At 38.7% G+C, this 20588-nt stretch overlaps 1 protein-coding gene across 2 annotated transcripts in view; it reads right to left on the bottom strand.

Annotated features, from left to right (window-relative positions):
• nek11 (NIMA-related kinase 11) overlaps nucleotides 1-20567 on the bottom strand; it is an 85961-nt gene extending 65394 nt beyond the window's left edge. Inside the window, exons 1-4 of one of the 2 annotated variants that reach the window (XM_067600302.1) lie at nucleotides 19281-20567; nucleotides 19057-19162; nucleotides 13450-13533; nucleotides 11704-11881 (exon numbers count right to left, since the gene is read on the bottom strand). In XM_067600302.1, coding sequence (XP_067456403.1) covers nucleotides 11704-11861 — 158 coding nt within the window. In that variant the 5' untranslated portion in view covers nucleotides 11862-11881; nucleotides 13450-13533; nucleotides 19057-19162; nucleotides 19281-20567. Of the gene's footprint in view, nucleotides 1-11703; nucleotides 11882-13449; nucleotides 13534-19056 lie in introns of both variants that reach the window. The other variant, XM_067600303.1, reaches the window with a different exon arrangement.
• Between the last annotated feature and the right edge of the window lie 21 nt (nucleotides 20568-20588).

Here is a 20588-nt window from a genome sequence, read left to right as displayed (position 1 = left end):
TGTTGAACTTTAGAATCTTTATTTTGTTGTTTTACAGTGAAACTCAGCAGCTGGAAGGTTTGTTGTTGATATTCTACAGCGATCATGTTTTAATCAAACACTAAAACTTAATTTTTGGATGAAGCTGGTTGTGATTCAGGATGTTTCAGCTGGACTCTGATGTTAAAAGCAGCTGTTTTATATACTGGAGCAGTCGTATTTTATGAGGCTCTATTTTGTTGATGGGACCTTGTTTACCAGTATTTAATATCATGTGATGGTAGTTCCAGCTGTGGTGCCATAAGCTCAACTCTACAACAATCACGGCCTTCGCTAATTAGTTCACTAAGAAACATAAACAATCCATTACTGACAGTTCAACCATTGAAGCTTTACAGCCTGTTCTGATAACTGGCATCTTGATTAAAACACTGTGGACTCATTAAAACATATCTGAAACATTCAGAGTTTGCTGAACATCATGTTGTCGGATGCAGAAATATAAACCTGTCAGATGGTTCAAGTCGCTGCAGCGAAAGTTCAGTTACCTAACAGGAGAAAAATCTGAATTTCAATAGTTCTGGTTTAGGTCTGGAGTTTCTTAAAGGGGCAGTTCGTAATGTACTTTACATAAACGATGGGCCTCATGCATGAATGTTTTCTTATTTTTCTCTTATATTTGTTCTCGCACAAAGCAATCAGAGGAAAATAAGAAAATCCTACATGTGATCATTAACACAATCCACTAGCTTGCTTTTAAAAGCACGCTAGTAATTCAGTTTAGCAGCTAATGATAAATCACTTTGGTTAAGATTAGCGGTGTAGTTTAGCAGCTCAGTTTGGTCCAAGTAAGACAACGCTTCTATTTAGCCGCTAGACTGAATGTCAGTAAATGACCAAATGAAGTTTAGTTTATCAACTAAAACATTTTGTTTGAGCTGCTAAACGGAGCCGTTAGCTAACTTGAACCAGTTTAATCAGCTGAAGCACTTTGGTCCAAGTTAGCTAACACATTGTTAGCAGCTTAACGACTTTAGTTTAAATATGGTTGAATTTAACACCTCGACAACACTGGTTTAAATGAGCCCACAGCTGTTTTATCAAATCAAATCAACTTTATTTATAAAATACTTTACACACAACACAGTTGATCACAGCACTCAGAGGAAGAGAAAAAGGGAAGGAGTGAAATGGATCGATGTAAACATGTATGATGATGTTTTTGTCATTCATTCATTCATTCATTCATTCATTCATTCATTCATCGCTGGTCCATTTACTGCGTCATCATGTAGCCTAAACACCGTGTCTCTGTTGTCATCATCAAGTCCATTTCTGATTTTAATGTTTGCACTAATAACTGTTCACACGTTGCAGTGCTTCACTTAGATTTGTTTTTTTTTTAAATAGCTTAATTTTATTTCATGTGGTCTGTGGGTGAAGATGCATAAATCACATTTTTTGTCTCCATCAGGGAATAAAAATAATTCAGCAGAGGCAGAGAAGATATATAGACCAGAGGAGCAGAAATCCCCACCATCCCCCAGCAAATCACAGCCTGGATACGACTCACACACAGGCTGCAATTAAGAACAGCAGAGCCCCAGATCTGTCACACACACACACACACACATACACACACACACACACACACAGATACACAGATATACACACACACACACACACACACACACACACACACACACAGATACACACACACACACACACACACACACACATACAGATACACACACACACACACACAGATACACACACACACACACACACACACACATACACACACATACACATACAGATACACACACACACACACATACACACACACACACACACACAGACACACACATACACACACACACAGATATACACACACACACACACACACACAGATACACACACACACACACACACACACACACACACACACACACACACAGATACACACACACACACACACACACACACACACACACACACAGATACACACACACAAACACACACACACACACACACACACACAGATACACACACAGATACACACACACACACACAGACACACACACACTGTGATTCATGCTGATATAACATCATACATTTCGACTAATGTAACTTTAATTCATAATCTGAGTAAAATCCAAACATTAGCTCTGACATCATCAGTCTTTATATCAAACAATCTGTTTTCCAGATGAAGCCGCTCTGATCAGTCTGATGTTCTTTATTCTTTTTATTTCATGTGCATGTTTGTCCGTCTATTAATACGTTCCTCCTTCTCTTCTCTGCTCTGTGTCTCTCAGCTCTGAGCCCATTGGTTCCCACTAAAAACACCTCATGAATATATTCTTTCATCTTTTTTTAACAGGCTAACAGGCAGGAATAAAACGGCATTTATCATTCATTAAAGTAAACTAGTTTTACACTGCTGGTTTGTAATTTAGTGCTGCACTTAAGTACAATCTTGAGGTTTTTGTACTTTACTTGCTACTTCCTGTCCTCCTCATCTCAGAGACATTTAATGGACCTCGTCTCTTCCTCTGTGAGGTTTGTTCATACGAGTGTTTCCAAAGAATGAAAGAGAAGAATTTGAAGTTTCTGCTGTCAGGAAGCAGCAGACATGTTTATCAGTGTTAGAGGAGCAAAATATTTAAAGTATTTGTCTGTTCATGACTGATTTCATTTGTAGCTCAGAACTGATGATGTCACAAGTTTTCTTCAATCAAATCTCATCGTGCTTCTTACATGAAGCCCAGTTTTTATGTTGCAATATGTTTATAACTTTGCAGATTAAGATTTTACATAAAATAATGTGATCAACTTATAAAATATGATGCAGGATAATCAACACAACAACATTAGAACAATGCTGCATGTTAATGCATCAGTAATAATAATAATAATAATAATTATAATAATAATATTAACACAGGATTATATTTATATAATAACACTCTACTTCTGATACTCTGAGTACATTTTAGTGTCTGAAGTTGTTTTAATGAGTTTTCAGTCACTTTATGAGTCACTCAGGTTTGTCATTAAAGGACAGAACAGGATCATCAGAAACGCAGGAAGTTCTATAATAGTTCAGGTAAAAGCGTGAAACTGGGCTCACTTGTACAGTTTGGGGCTCTGAACATTTTCAGAAATGGAGCCATCCCAAAAACGCCTCGTGGTGGCCATGGCGACCAATTTACTTTCCACCATAACCTAGTTATGTATATTGCATCATATCTCCTGAACCGAACATGATAACACAGGAAACATGACGTCTACTCCCATGTTCTGATGGTCAAAGATTACAATGACACCATGTACAACATCATAAACTGTTCAGGTGAATCATGGCCGCGCGGTTCTTCTGTTATAAGCTTTTTTTTCCAAATAGGCGAAAAGTCTATAAAAAGATGGATGTTAAGGGGTTAACTATCCACCTGAACAGTTAATGATGTTGTATATGGTATTATTGTAATCCTTGACCATCAGAACATGTGTCATCATGTTTGGTTCAGGTGATATGGTGCAAAATACGGTTATAACGGAAAGCAAAATGGCCGCCATGAAGTGTTTTTTACGATGGCTCCATTTCTGAAAATGTTCAGGACCCCACACTGTACAAGTGCGCCCAGCTTCATGCTTTTATGAAACATAATTTTCACTATAAAAGCACCAGGAGACTTTTTATGGAAAAAAACATTTTTTTTTAAATGTTCAGTTTTCAATCCAACACAAATCTCTGTTTCAACAGCTCGTCCAAATTAACCATGACCATGTGACCCCAGCGTCACGCCGTCCTCCTCCCGCGTGTCTGTGATTGTTTAATTACAGTCAGTCGTTTCCAGACAAACTCGTTCTGTATTTAGTTCTTGTTTCTGTCTTCAGTCGTCCTTCCTCGTCTGTCTCCCTCTCTGGTTCAGGTTGGTTCCCTCAGCGTTCCCTCAGCGTTCCCTCAGCGTTCCCTCAGCGTTCCCTCAGTGTTCATACCCGAAACTCTGCCCTGGTTTCCAGCTACCTGCCTGAACCCTTGCACCAGTCTGCCCACTGCCAGCTCCGCGATAAACTGGTTTTCTGATGTTAGAACCTGTTGTGTGTTTTTTCTTGAGAAGTTCCAGAGATATAAGAACCATGTTGATGAGTTTTAGTAACGACACGTCGCCTGATAGTTCAGTATCAGGGATCAATATGTTTAATGACACCGTCACGTCCTACCGGGACTTCTTCTGTTCTCCTTCTGATGCCTTCAGACTTCTGTGTTTAGTTGGACTTTTTGAGGAACTCTTTCATTTGTGTTTCCTGGTTTTGGTTTTCTCTTGTGTGTTCCTCTTGTGTTTTTTGTATCACCACTTTAGTTCCTGTTTTATTTTGAAATATTTCCTCCTTGTGTCTGGTCACTTTACTTCCTGTGTTTGATTATTTCATGTGTCTCACCTGTGTTTCATTTACAATCCCTCGCTGTGTATTTATAGTCCAGTTTTCAGTTCGGTCTTTGTCGAGTCGTCTGTTTTGCCTTCGTGCTGCGTTTGCTTCCTGTGTTTATGGTCTTTGTTCCTGTTCCCGGCGTCTCTTGTGATTTTTTGGTTTCTTTCATTAAATATTCAGCGTCGTATCCAACCTGCCATCCATCCACCTCTGTGACAGACACACAGACGTGGATGTAGCTCTAAAAACTTTTACTGCAGAAAAAAGTCAGAAATTTGATGATTATGAACCGAGATCACAACTTTATAAGAAGCCTCTTTTTTCTCTTATTTCAAAGTGGATTTACTGATGCTGATCCTGAACATCACAGAGAAACACACACACGTCTTTGTAAAGTGAAGCTTCTGCTGCTTTTACACTGTGTGTTTGATGTCTGTGTGTTCTGCTTTCACACAGCGATGATGTTAAGATTAAAGGTGCACATTTTCATGCAAATTGCTTCCCTCCGGTGCAAATGAAGGACTTGTCACAGTATTTCTACAGAGCGGTTCAGTTAGTTTGACTTCTTCTCACCTCGTCTTCAAATCTGTCACTTTGACATTTTAAGAGACCAGAAGGTCACAAATATGTGCCGACACATGAGCGAGTCAGGAAACCGAGTTCATCGAGAGGAAGTTTCAACGACATTTAACAGCCTTAATGCTCTGTTAAAGCCCAGAGGCTGCTGGGATATCAAATTAACAGCCCTAAATGTATAATTCAGTTCATTCACACCTCACTATGATCTGCACTGAGTGCTGCTTTTCTTTTTTTTTTTGGTTTTTTTTTTATTCCTTCCTCCCGGTGTGAAGCTCCTTACTGGAGCCGGGAGCGCCGGCTCGCTGTTGCTATGCAACAACAGTGAAACCCTGTTTGAAGTGTGACACTCTGATTAAAGCTGAGATGTTTCGGAGTTTCTGTGTCTGCCGGGCTGAGAGCAGAACAGGAAGAAACACGAGCTGAGCCGTCAGCAGCTCCGAGTCTGAGCAGCATCACCGCCGTCCACGCCAAACACTGAGACACCTGAACCAAGAAGAACTAGATCCTCCTGGAGGCTTTTATTAAACTACCTTTACCTCAACTTCAAGCATTTATATTAAAGATCCACTCCAGACGTGTTTAAAGACATAAACATTGTGTCTGTTTGTTTGTTTCTGACTAAATAAACCAGTTTGCACCTCCCTCAGCGGGACGTCACTCCTCTTTAATCCAGCGGCAGCAGGAGACTCTGACTCCTTTATTTCAACATCACAATTAGAGGATATCGGTGGGAGGAGGGGTGATGATGAGGGGAGATGAAGCTGTTTGTCTCAGTGTGTCCTCCAGCCTCTCTGTGTCTCTGGGAGTCGATGGCGACCCGCCAGCAGCTTTTACAGCCTCATATCCTCTCTTAGCAGGTGTTCAACACTCACACTGAAGAGCTTTTTGTTTTTGACTCGCTGAGCAGATCTGCCTTCAAGCTCCCAGAAGATGCCAAACAGGAAGTGAATAAATCATCGCGCGCTGACACAACAGAGAGGCAGACTTTTAGCGTGTCAGCAGGCGCAGGTGGGCGAGAAAAAGAAGCAAAGTTTTTTTTTCGAGCTTCGATCGATCAAGCGGCAGCAGATCACAGCGGCGGCACGGTGACAGAGTTTTTTATGATGAGTTCGTAGGACGTCAGAGCTCCTATAAATACTGAGGATCAAACACTCACATCCACCTCAGAGCAGGGTTTCTGAATCATCCAGAAGATTTTGGGGGGCTTTGATGTCAGATCCCATAAAGGTGTGAACACAGAGGGGGAGAGCTGAGCTGATACCTGGAACCTCCAAGTATCCAGTGAAGAGGCTCCTCCTGTATGAATTTCAATCAGGATTTAGAAAATCCTGTTTTACAGATACACCTTAAATGTATCTGACCGGATTAGAAAGACGTGGATGGAAGGAAGTCATGTGATCAGTTTCTTCTGGATCTATTTGATGCTCTGAACAACGGGAAGGTTACTGGATTTAACTGAAACCAGGTGATCTTCCCTCCCTGCAGTCAAAAATAATGTTAACATACAGAACAAAGACAAACAGACCAGCTCAGCCTTTAACTTCCAACAGGTCTTCTTGGGGGGTCTGTGTGACGTTTTGAGCTCCGGGTTTCGGGTCATCAGCAGCTTTTGACTGAAGAACCATCTCAGCTTTTCAAAATAAACTCCAGAAGGCTCCAAACAAATGAACCGATGTTAAAACTTTAAACCCATTTACACAAGTTGAGTCTGATCAGAGGAAAACAGGAGATCATGTAGAAGAAGACGGACGTTGAACATATAAAATAAAGCTTTTAATTTACAAACTAAACTTTTCTGTTCTTGCCATTAATTCCTCATATTTCATTCTGAGCATCATCATCATCATCATCATCGTCCAGCTCTAACAGCAGATAAAAACAGACTCCAGGTGCAACCAGAGAAGATTCATCAGCTGCTCCGACATAAAAACCCTCAGACGGATGTTTTTGTTCACTAGTTTTCATCATAAACAAGCAGTGAACTCAACTCTGACTCATCATCAGCTTTAAGTTGACATGTTGAACTTGTTTCCACATCCAGCAGTTACGAAGCAACGTTATCATTCATGTGGAGTCGTGTTTCTGTCCACCTGGTGAATGTTTTTACTCTCTACCAACTCCTGAGGGAAATATCTGGCTCTTTATCTGCTAAATGCTCCACTATGTTCACCAGCTAGTCTACAGCTAACTGTGAGCAGGTAGTGTTCAGCAGCTTTTTACAGCTTTTACTCTGAAAACAACGCTATGAGACGCTGAGAGTGAAGCAGAACAGTAAAGTTGCAGCCAGACAGATAAACAATGAGCTGAAACTCACTATAAAGCTCCGTAAAGCCGAGAGGAGCTGCAGAGTCTCTGATGATTCTCTGTAGGTTCACCACCAACACATTACACACTGACACATCATATAACGGTGTTATAGAAATACTGATTATCGCTGCTTTAAAGTCTTGAACAGAGAAATGAAGCCGAACCTCTGGGTCTGTGATTGGTCTGAACTCCACAACAAGCTGTCAGAGTAACAGAGACCAGATCACATCAGCTGATCATTTTTCTTTTTTAACGACAGAAACATGTCAGTCAATCAATGAAACTTCCTCTCCGGTGTTTCCCAGTAGGAAACGTTCTGTTTCCAGTGAAGAAGAGACTTCCTGTGTGGGTGGACAGACCTCAGAATCCTCTCAAAGCTTCGTCCGCTGGTTCCATCGCTTCACTGACAAACGGGATAAAAACGAACAGGTGCTGCTCTCCTGTCGCCATGGATACCACATCCCAACGGACAGCCGAGGTCATGGCTCATCAAAAACCTACTAAATACAGTTGTGGAGTTTTTATTGTATTTTCTTTTTGCTCTGTCGATGGAGTCGGTTTCATAACCTGTCAGGTGAGAGATGAGCTCCTCTCGTCACAACTGAGATTAACTTTTTTATGACATACAGACAAAAAAAAAGGAAAAGTTGTGAAGCCTGGATTTGTCTCTGATGCTCAGAGATTTATGAGCAATCACTGAAACATTGATCAGGACACAATGTCTAAATCTGGCAGAGGAGGAGAGACGAGGAGGAGGAGGGAGGAAGGAGGGGGAGGAGGGGGGAGGAGGGGGGAGGAGGAGGAAGGAGAGGGGGGGAGGGGGAGGGGGGAGGGGTGAGGAGGAGGAAGGAGAGGGGGGAGGGGGAGGGGGGAGGGGGGAGGAGGAGGAAGGAGAGGGGGGGAGGGGGAGGGGGGAGGGGGGAGGACTTGTCAGATGGTGAAAGGGCAGAGATGATGATGACTCCAAACATTGACTCACCATCTGTTTTCTGACAAAACAAAGACTCATCGTGGTCCAGTTCTCTCTGTGTGTCAGAAACTGTCTGAGTGCCCTTGAGCAACACACTGAAAGTACAGCAACATATCTGCTCTGTAAATCCCTTCCCGTGTTCTCCTTTAAGAAGGAAATCAGAAACCAAAAGGATTTGGTTCCAAACAGCAAATCAAATCTTTATAAATCGATAACGAGACGTAATCAGTGATCAGACGGTCGCACTGAGCCTGATTGCATCCGGCTCTCTGAACAACAACCCACATCAGCTTCCTGCTAAAGTCTCCTTCTTATCTAACTTACAAACATCAACACACGTCTTGTTCTGCGGCTTGTTGAACGAGCCACCAGACAAACATTCACCGCTAACTTCAGTTAGCAGCTAGATGCTAATTAGCTCAGAGCCTGAGACTAACGGCGACGGTAGAAAATGTGTTTGGGATGAACAGAAATGACAAACTGAACCAGGCGCTGACTACAACGAAGCACGTCTTCTCATGCTGTTACTATGGTTACTATCACCGGCTGGCTACTCAGCGCGACACCTGAAATGTTCCGGCGGTACGAGTCCATCCAGGACAGATACTCACAGATACGCTGCTCTGCTCTGCTGCGTGTGAGGATATTAGCTAAAGCACATATAGACCTTCATATATGCTAACAAACAGTAATGAAGCTACATGTATATGTGTCTCTGCAGTGGGAGGTCAGAGGTCAGAGGTCAGGGTGGATGCAGAGACCCGGGTTCACATCCTGAGTCCTGTGTGTGTTGCTGTTCCTAAAATTTTGTCTACTCCATTAACAGTCTGACAATGTAGAAGCTTCATATATGTAGAATTTATAGCTGTTGTATTTGGTGCATTAGATTGTTCAGGTGAGCAGTGAGATTATTACATCACATGATCAGGAGAGGCCTGAGTGTCTGTGTTCAGTCAGATGGAGGAGATGAACACAGACTGAGAGGAAACACTTCACAGTGTCTCTGCTGGAGTGAGGAACTGGTAGTAAGTGGTGACTTGTGTCTGCTGAACACACTTGAGTCCAGACTGAGATGACAGCATGTTTCTGCAGGTTTACAGCAGGACCAGGACCTGAGAAAATCCTCACCCTCCTCCTCCTCCGTGTTCATCACGTCTGTCTGACTTCTCACCTCACAGGACGTGTGACGAGCACACGACAGGGACGAGAGCCCGCTGTCATCTCCCACTGTAGCTTCAGTAAATCCTGCTGTCCACTCCCATCCAGAGGCAGACAGCCGAAACACACCGCCCAGTGTGTGTGTGTGAGTGTGAGTGTGTGTGTGTGTGTGTGTGTGTGTGTGTGTGTGAGTGTGAGTGTGAGGGAGGTCGAGGAAGTGACAGAGCGTGACAGGTAGAAACCGAGAAACAGGACGAGTGAGAGAGATTGATGCAGACACAGAGAGAGAGAGAGAGAGAGCGAGAGGTGGTGAATCCTTCCTGTAGTTTACAGTGAATCAGTGAATCACACTTCTTTACTTGTAAAAATCTGCATGTTGCAGTTTGATTAATTTACTAAAATCTGTCTAGAAACACCGTCGTCTCACTGACCAACCAGCAGAATCCAGACAGAAGCTCTTCATCACCAGTCACATGCAGTAAATATAAATAAATAACATTTAACAACTTGAATTGTGTTGTAGTGTAAAATATTTTTATATAACGTCTGTAAGAAGTCTCCTCCCATTGGCTCACAGACCGGGGGTGAGGTCTGCAGTTGGACCCTGTTACCGTGGAGATACGAGGTTTCTGGCGTCTCGCAGTAGCTGAGGTTACTGTGTTGTGGGTTTTTTGGATGACGCGGTGTTAACCTGCTTCACTGAGCTCAGATCAGCTCAACCACAGGAACACACTCCTCACTGTACACTGTGTGTGTGTGTGTGTGTGTGTGTGTGGCTTCACAGCTCAATGCTGCCATCTGCTGACACTCTGCAGAACTGTTTGCAGTGACTGGTTCTCTTCAGCCTCATTTTCAACTAATCTTTGTTCACATTCGGTCAAACAGTCTCATTAAAGTCGTGTGAATCAGCTGTTTGCAGCGTCTGTCTGCAGTGAAACATGATGAACACACAACCATCACTGATCACTGTGAAACATGATGAACACACAACCATCACTGATCACTGTGAAACATGATGATTGGTTCCTGATGATGTTGGAGCAGCTAAAAAAGTGCAACAACAGAAACTCAAGTCCTAAAACTGGAAGCTGAAGTAAACCAGCGGTTCTCTCAGTCCAGACAAAGTCCTCCAGTTAAAGAGACAAGTGAAGGCAGCGTCCAGCGAGTGTTTATCGGCTGTTGGACAAAAACTGACCAGTAAAGCTTTGAAAAACAAACCAGATGAAAACCAGTACAAGTCAACGAGTAAAAGAGAGGAGACACAAGAACCTGCCGGTAAAAACAAACAAACAAAACCTTGTTATAAAAATTAGAATTATACTGTGATGAGATGTCTTGTTTCTGCAAGTCCTGCAAACGCAGCAGTACAAACGTTAGAGGAAGTCAGGAGGGGATGATGAAGGTCAGAGAAGAGGAGCCACCAGTTAGAGAACTGAGAGAATGTCATGACGTTATCTGTATATGTGTCTGTAAACATCAGGAGAAATATGAGACGCTCATCTGGAAGGTTTATAAAGCAACTGTGAATATTCTCCTGGTCTCTCCGGTATTTAAACGTCTCTTTGAACAAACTTCCTCTGCTCTGATTCTCAGGAAGCTTCTGCAGTCTGATCTGACGTTCTGCTGCCATCTAGTGACAAGACAATGTTTAAACAATAGATTTTTACTAAATAAAATATTTTTCCTCTAAATTAATAAAATACTTTATTGTCTTTGTACATGTTTCTGTTTTATTTACTTTATCTCTTATTGTAGGAACATGTTTTTCTCTGTTTATGTTGTTTATGAAGACAACAACAATACATTTTGTGGTTTATAAAATACAAGATAAACAAAATGACTACACTTTTTTTAATAAAATATAATATTTCCATATTTCTGATATTTTGTTCAACCCATCAGTGGTTAAAGTGGTTGAATTTTAAATATTTTCCAGTTGGAAAATGACAAATTTAAACTATTTCAACATGAGTCCATCACCTCGTCTGAACCTGAGTCTCTTCAACCAACCAAACAACAACACAAACTATAAATCTTTGTTTACAGAACATAAAAGTGAGAGATGAAGATTATTAACTCTGAATGAAAAGCAAACGTGTGAAAATATGTTTTGTGTTTGAAAGTGTACAAGAATGATGCAGTGAAGTAAACACAGTTCATATCATCACTCACATACAAATAAACAACCCGAGAACCTTCTGGAGGAACGGACAAAGACTGAGGTTAAAAACAATCAAACATCAGCAGCTGTTTGTTGAAGTAAATCTACTCACAGCTCTTCTTCTTCATCTGTAGCTTTGGTGTCTTGAACCAGATAAACTGAACCAAAACTCCCCCGGCCCAGACTCCGCAGGATGCTGTATCGCTTAGCAACCAGGCCGTTGCCAGGGGGCGGAGCCTGGCCTGACTCCACCTCCTGAAACTTGGGCATCCTGTCAGCTGACCTGCGGACTGACGACAGGTTCAAAGACAATCTGTAGTCAAAACATCTGAAACACTGAAAACATTTTAACACAAAAAGCTGATATTACAGGACAAGTTCCCAGTGTTCCCAGTGTTCCCAGTGTTCCCAGTTAAACCAGCAGTCAGGTGTCTGTAGTCATTCCTCCTGTTCATACTGGATATTAAAAGATCCTTCAAATGTGCTTTCAGTGCATTTAAAAGTCTGTGTGAAGCTTCTATTCAGCTTCAGCAGTCTGAGTTAGTCATATCAAGTGGATATCTGACACATTTACAGTCTTTTTAGCATCAAATTCCCTCTTTGTGTTTCCTCGGACAGTGTTTCCCTGTTGAGCTGCAGGTGGAAGTATAGTAACAAAAAGAGGAACTTTGGCACTAAAAAGACTAACGTTGAAAGATATCTACTTGATTTGACTCATTTGGACGCTGAAGCTTCATATTAGCTTCAGATCAACTTTTAAATACATTTTATTGAACAGGAGGAATGATTACAGCAAGAAAAACAGCTTTCATGTTCATTTAATGACTGTTGGTTTAAGACGGACTTTAAAACTGTGAACTGGTCCTTTAAAGGAAGTAGTGGAGGTTAGTGGTGAAACTGGACGACTGACAGAAGGTGAAATGGAAATAAAAAAGAAAATACTGAATGAAGTTGAAACGTCAGTTCAAGTGTAAAAACTGAAAGCAGCTGAAGCATCATGAGGCGTAACTGCTAAAAAACATGTTTTAATTAATATCAGATGACGTGTGAGTCATTTATCATTTATCAGTTCAGGAGTAAAAGTCAGATTTCTGATCAGATTTCTCCAACTTGGAACAGACTTTGTGAGGTTTGAACATGTTGAAACATCTGGAAGACGTCTCATCATCATCATCAGAGGATCCACCTGCACATCTGTTCTTATTGTATAAATATTTCTTTGTGTTTTCACCAAATATTGGTGAACATTGTTTATCTGACTTTTATATTTTATCTTCTATTTGATGTGCAAAAAGTAAAAATATAATAATCAGTATGTGGATGGTGGCGTCTACATACTTTTGTCCACATATTTACAGTATTTATATCAGAGAAGTAAATGATGTACAATATGAACATTTTATTACTTTTAACGACTGTGAATGAAAATGAAATATTGATAAACTATGTCCTATATGTTTACATACACATTCTATATGTGTGTAGATATTACTGACCTGTGTCCATAAATGTTAAATGTTCGTTGTGCAACTGATTTTAATTATAAAGTGAAACCGGAAAACAAAAGTTTTTTCGGCAAAAATGTCCGATAATGGAACTCTTGTATTTCAAGTCCAGAATGTAAAGATTTCAGCTTCTCAGTCTGTCATTAACGGAAAGTAGAGAAACAAACCGTGAACCGGAGGTTTATCAGCTGTTTGTTCGCCGTTAAAGTGACTCAACTGACGGATCTGAGGAGACCAAAGCTGTGTCCGATAATGGACGCATCAGTGATCTCTGTTTCTTCCGATGATAAATGTGTTTACAGCGGTTCAGACCTGATAAACAGTTGTTATGTGCTGTTTGTTGTGTTGTTTACCTGCAGGAGACTAAGGTGGAGAACTTCCGTGTTTGATCCCGTTTCCATGGAGACGAACTCATCCCTCTGGAGGTCACGTGCTCGCTGTTTATTCCGACAGATAAAAACGTTCAGATGTTGACAGAAACATCATGTTGGGAAATAAAACTGCAACACTTTCATATTTTACTGATAATTTCCCGGAAAAACAATGAATCAATTAAAAATGAAGTTTATCTGGTTGTTGATTTTTAGAGGAATTTCAACAACAATCAACATATTCAGCAGCTGAAGTTGTTTGTTTTTCTTTTTTATGAATTAATTTTATTTATTGATTTATCTGACAGGGACTCAACTATTAATGATCAGTTATAACATAGAAGGCTGATTTGTTCTGTTCAGATGTTGAAGAGGCTGCAAAATATTATTAATACACACAGATTAGACACAGTGTACAAGTCAGGGTCAATATGACAAGATGGATCATATTAATTAATATTAATATTATACAAATTAAATGTGCTTCACATTATTTTCCAGGATTGCAGCATGTTGTGATGAAAGTCTGAAGTTTGTGCAGATTGTTAGTTGACAGTTTATACAGTTATTAATCATCAGAACAGTTTATTCTGACTGATAAATTAATTTACTAAAGCAGATAAATATTAACAAAGATTCACAGAATGAACATAATGAAGAAATATCTTATAAATAAATGTTATAGTGATAAAAGTGATCAGACACAAATATAATGTTTTTATTTATATTTATGTCCTTTAAACATATAAATCCTTCTTCTTGTGACACGTGATATTTTCACCTCTTCTGATTCAACGGGTTTAACGGGTTGAATGACGTCATGACCTCTGATGACGTCTCACAAACAGCTGATTCATTTACAGCTCAGACCTGCAGCAGCTGTTTCTGCCAGCAGGTGGAGATGTTTCCTCATTAATGATGTCAGTCAGTCACAGTTTAAACATCATTATCATCATCATCATCATCATCATCATCATCATCATCATCATCTTCATCATCATCATCTTCATCATCATCATCATCATCATCTTCATCATCATTTACATAAGAGAAGCTCATAAAATGTGATGAATTGCTATAAATTAGACAACTTGACATTATAAACAAAAACTACCTGGAAGAATAAAATGTATGGAAGCCCTTTACTGCCAAAAGATGAAAAATAAATAAATGTTTTAAATCTTTTGATCATTATTCTGATTTTAAAATGTTTGTATTCACTTATATTTTTTACTTGTTTCAGTGGCTCATTATTATTTTCATATTTATAATCATCAGACTTCTTTTTACTGTCAGATATGAACTAAGTGACTAAAATGTTATTAAAATAAATCTTTTTATATATTATTTATAGGCCTACATGTTTGTGGTGGTGATTTATCAGATTATATTTATATTTCTTTATTTTTATTCCCAACATTTCTTCTTTTTTTTTTCTCATCCCGGCTTCTATAAAAACTGACGCTTTGATAGTAAAAAGCAGCAAGCAGGATTTATAGTTTATGGACTAAATGTTCCTTTAAGAAGCGTTAACATGAACTTTATAACTGCTTCTGTTCAGCATCAAAGTGTCTCAACCACTAATTAGTTTCAGATGCTAAAAATGATGATGTTCAGTCACACGTTCTGTTTTCATCTGAACGATTTCAAGCTTCTCAGAGACGCTGATGAAAAAAACAAACCTCCATTTGATCTTAATAAAGGAGAAATTCAAAGGAACAGTTTGAGGTTTGGTGAAATATTTATATTAGAGCTGCAACTATTATTTCCATCATCAATTAATTTGTAGATTATTTTTTCCAATTAATCATTTACTCATCTGGTCCATAAAAAATGACTCAAAACGATGAATCTATGATTATAATAGTTGCTAATCATTTAATCCTGGCAGCTGTTATTGATCTTCAGACTGTTTCATGTCTGTACAGACATATGAAGCTACAGCCAGCAGCTGTTAGCTTAGCTTAGCTTAGCTTAGCTTAGCAGAAACACTGGAAACACACCAGCACCTCTGATTAACATGTTGTATCCAGTTTGTTTCATCTGGACAAAAAGTGTGAAAGTGTCATATTGAGGTCGTGTGCTGGGAGCAGCAACTTCCTGGAGTTGCCCGGCAACCTCACCGTGACGACAAGCCTCCAAGTCACCTAATAACAACCAACAGAAAACCAAACTTTACTGTTTCTAACTGATGTCAACACGTCTTCAGTTAGCTGCAAAATAAAGAAAACAACGACACATTTTTTCAAACCTTTGAATATAAGTTTATACTTATATTTATATACTTTTCTCGTCCTGCAAATTATTTTATTTTTATTGAATGTAAAGAGATTTTTATCAAATGTTTTTGTAATAATTTAATTCCTTTGTTTCCTCTTTTTGTTCTTATACTTGTTTATGTGTTAATGTGTTTTCAATAAAGTTGAAAATAAAAATAAAAAAACTCTGATAGTGGAAGAAGTACTCAGATACTTTACTGCAGTAAAAGAACCAATACAGCAAAGTAAAATTACTCCATTACAAGTAAAAGTCCTGCATGAAAAAACCTCCTGCAGTAAAAGTACATAAGTATTATGAGCTTGATGTAGTTAAAGTATTGCAGTAAAAGTACATAAGTATTATGAGCTTGATGTAGTTAAAGTATTGCAGTAAAAGTACATAAGTATTATGAGCTTGATGTAGTTAAAGTATTGCAGTAAAAGTACATAAGTATTATGAGCTTGATGTAGTTAAAGTATTGCAGTAAAAGTACATAAGTATTATGAGCTTGATGTAGTTAAAGTATTGCAGTAAAAGTACATAAGTATTATGAGCTTGATGTAGTTAAAGTATTGCAGTAAAAGTACATAAGTATTATGAGCTTGATGTAGTTAAAGTATTGCAGTAAAAGTACATAATTATTATGAGCTTGATGTAGTTAAAGTATTGCAGTAAAAGTACATAAGTATTATGAGCTTGATGTAGTTAAAGTATTGCAGTAAAAGTAGTGGTTTGGTCCCTCTGACTGATATATTATTATATATGACATCATTAGATTATTAATAGTGAAGCATCAGTGTTAGAGCAGCATGTTACTGTTGTAGCTGCTGGAGGTGGAGCTAGTTTACACTACTTTATATACAGTTAGCTAGTTTAGTCCAGTGGTTCCCAACCTAGGGGTGGGGCCCCTCCAAAGGGTCAGCAGATAAATCTGAGGGGTGGTGAGATGATTAATGGGAGAGGAAAGAAGAAAAAACAAAGTTCTGATACACAAATCTGTTTTCAGTTTTTGGACTTTTTCTCTAATCTTTGATTTTTGCTGAAATATTGGATCATTTGAACATTTATTGAAATGAAAGCATGTGAGAAGTTTAGAGGGAAAAATCACTATTTGGTGGAGCTGTTAACAACTCATAGACATGTGAAATGTGACCCCGACTACACACTGCTTTTTGTAAGACGTCAAAAGACAAAAAGGTTGGAAACCACTGGTTTCATCTTTAACAATGTGTTGTATTTTAAAAGCTTGTTATATTATCCATTGTGTCAAATCTTCATCTGAAAAGTAACTAAAGCTGTCAAATAAATGTAGTGGAGTAGAAAGTACAATATTTCCCTCTGAAATGTAGAAAGTAGCATCACATGGAAATACTCAAGTAAAGTTACTCTGTCTGTAGCGTCTATGAGTCTCAGCAGGTTGAAGGTTTGTGATTGGAGGTAAAAAGCTCCTGCTCATGTTTGTGGGAGCAGCAAACCTTCAGCAGCAGCTGCTGACTTCAGGAAATGAAGCGGCCTCCAGGGGGACGACAGGCCGCTGTGACTCAGACTTCCCATCATACACTCCCTCCTTCAGCCAAACAAACACTCAACTCACACTCTCCCGTCTCTGCAGAGTGTTTCCATACCAGCCTGCAGAGCTGCTGCGTTCACAGTAGAGCTCAGATTAACTTTATTTTGAAGTCAACAGCACTCATCAGAGCAAAGTCACAACCGTTATTACCTCATTATCTATCAAATATGTATAAACAGTAAATCTCTATTCAGACTGGATTACTGCCTGCAGGGAACCAGTATGATGACAGAAAAACCTAAATGTCATGAAATTTCCAGCAGATATTAAAAGTCTCTTGATTCATTGGTGATCCTCTGACTTTTCCTCCAGCAGGTCAAAGTGAAACATCTCAACATCTACTTGATAGAAAACAAACTGTTGTTCAGACGGTCATGGATCATTTGATTTATGATCAAATATCTTCTAAACTAACGACATTCCCATCAGCCAATGTTAGCATGCTAACAGGCTATGCTAAACATTATACCTGCTAAACATCAACATGCTAACATTATCATTAACCTATTTTTATAGACGTTTTCAATTTGTGCATAAAAAACCTGAGTGCAAATAAAAAGTTCTCAATGGTTCCTCTGTGAGCATATTTCATTTGTGCATAAAAAGAATCTGTGAATATGTGTAAGAAGTGTTGTTCTGTCTGTTGTTTTTGAATATTTGAACCACGACTGGCTGCAAATGATCCTGGTAGAGCCGCTACTTTAACTCTGAAACTCTGCACAGAGAAGCTCAAACATCCGACTGAAAGCACAAGAAGAAAAACACATTTTAGAGTGGAGTACAGTTTAACTGTACTGCAGTGATCATGTGCTGATATTGAGTAAAAACAGAAGTTAATAGTGGTTAATGACAGGAAGCGGATGTGTTTCTTCTTCACTAAAAAAAAAAGCACAGCAACATGTTTGCTTCCCTAAAACAAAGAGTTGCTCTCCAAAAACGCTGCAGTCACCTCAGAGCTTGATTATTTTGATGAATTTTAAAAATGATCAGTTATGACTCTGATTCTTTAGTGTTTTTTGCCACCTTGTTCACTACAGTACTCTTGAAGTTCACATTTACACACACACAACTTGTTCTGATGCCGTCTTCAGTGACTGTCATAGTCCAACCTCGTTAAAACACACAGGTAGTGTTGAATCATCACAGGATGACTGAACGTAATCTGTGGTTTCTAATAGTGACATTTTTTCTAGTGATTTGGTCGATTATCAGATTATTAAAAGTAAAGTTTTGTGCGACTTCTTTTAACCTCTTAAAACTGTATAAATATATAAATCCAGATTTCAGAGAAGCTCCTCTGAACATATATCTTGTCGTTCAGGTCAGGACGTCATGTGAAGAGTTACATATAGTATCTACCCCCCCCCCCCCCCCCCCTCTATAGCTGAGATGAAAAGACTCTCGGTTCTGTACATCAGCGCTCAGTGTAAACGTTTGTTTCCATCAGCTGCTGCCACACTGTTTGTTCTCAGGACTGAAAATAACACACAGAATCTTCAGTTAAGAGTCCACAAACTGGAAACTAAATATACGCAGCCAGGAAATATCCCTGTAAGAGGCCATGTAGTCAAATACTGGACCCATAAACCTGTTTACAGTCCAGTAGTCTTGGAAGGCGGCTGAAAGAAAGTTTGACTCAAAATGCAACACAAACAACAAAGTAGATCAAACTCAGTTCCTCCTTTCATTAACTTCTATACACTGGAGTTGTTACATTAAATTTAAAAAGCAACATTTTGAAGATTTTGCTTGATAATTACCTGATAAATGCACTTCAGCTGTGAAGGTTGAGGATTTCCACTCCGACCATCAGAGGCCACAAAACGCTGCTCGACTCTCGCTGTTCTTCTTCTGTGGTTAAAACATCTGTGATGGTAGAAACACAGTCAGTAACTACTACAGTTGGATTTGTCTCTTATAAAAGGGTTATTTTTAATACTTTTTTTAAAATACCTCATTTTCAGTATGTATATAGAAATATTACCTTATCAGATGCAGGAGTGGTGGCATGCGGTGTTCCACAGGGATCAATCATAGGACCTCTACTTTTTTTAATGTATGTAAATCTGCAGTTGATTGTGACTTCTTCTTGTATGCTGTTGATTAAACTTTGGTCCTCATGAGTTAAAAATGTGTTTTTTTAAAGAAATATTAAAATTCATTTCAGGTAAAGTTGAATCTATTTGATCAGTAGTGACCCAGAAACTAACCCACAGTGACCTACTCAGCTGGGTTACGACTCTAAAGTTAAACTTTTTAAACAGAATAAATAATTTCTGAAAAGTTGAGAGACATGTAAAGCTTAAAGTATCTTCTTATTTTTATCAAAAGGCTTTATCATTTTTTTATTTTTATGTTTAGTTTTACTTTTAACTATTGTGTTACATTATATTTTATTCTTGATGTTATATGTAAGTCTTGCATTGCTCTATTTCAAGTTTTAATTCACTCATTGTTTTTACATTTTATCTGCCTGTTTATTCACATGTGACTGTATTTTATTGTGTTTTATGTGTTCGTTGTGAAGCGCTTTGTAATGCTGGTTTTGTGCTATACAAATAAACATTATTATCATTATTATTATTATTATTATTACTACAATTAGATTGAAGGAGCTCCCAATACTTTGTATTTTCAACCAACTGCAACTAAGTTTTTGAACTCCCGAATGACTGAAATGTCCGACCAGGACGGTGATTAATAATAATAAAGTCTAATTAGCTATCAAACCAAAGATCTCCGGTCACTTAGCATCAGTGAAAACAGCATCATTAGCATCAGAAAATAAGAAAGATTTTCTTATCGCTTGTTGGAAGATGTAAAGCTTTGATACAATTAAGATCCTCTTTCAGAATGTACAAAATATAAGATGAGAAGCTTACCTATAACTTCTTTATTACAATAAAATAACCATTCAGAGTTCAGCATTGAGCAGCAAATCATGTGTATAAGTGGCGAAATGGCCAGAAACCAGAATAGTTACAGATGTCAGAGTGTCAACATTTTATCTAAATGTATAAAAATGTTCTAAATGGTTTCAGTGTGAAATTTTCAAAAACAGGTGTTATTTTTTTATTAAAGGAAATTAAAAAGTAGAGATGAGTCCATTAATTTAATGTTTTAAAATATGCATTAATTGTATCATGTGTAATACCTTAATAATTTACAACTATAACAACTTTCAGTTAAGTTTGCTACACAGCATCAATTGTTTATATGATCTTATAAGTCTGGGCAGCAGGATCATTAATAAAAATAAGTTGCCTGAACTTTTTATGTCTAATATTTGTTT

This window comes from Thunnus thynnus, chromosome 10 (genome assembly GCF_963924715.1).
Source record: "Thunnus thynnus chromosome 10, fThuThy2.1, whole genome shotgun sequence".
Lineage (NCBI taxonomy): Eukaryota > Metazoa > Chordata > Actinopteri > Scombriformes > Scombridae > Thunnus > Thunnus thynnus.
This window is presented reverse-complemented; position numbering and strand designations above follow the sequence as displayed.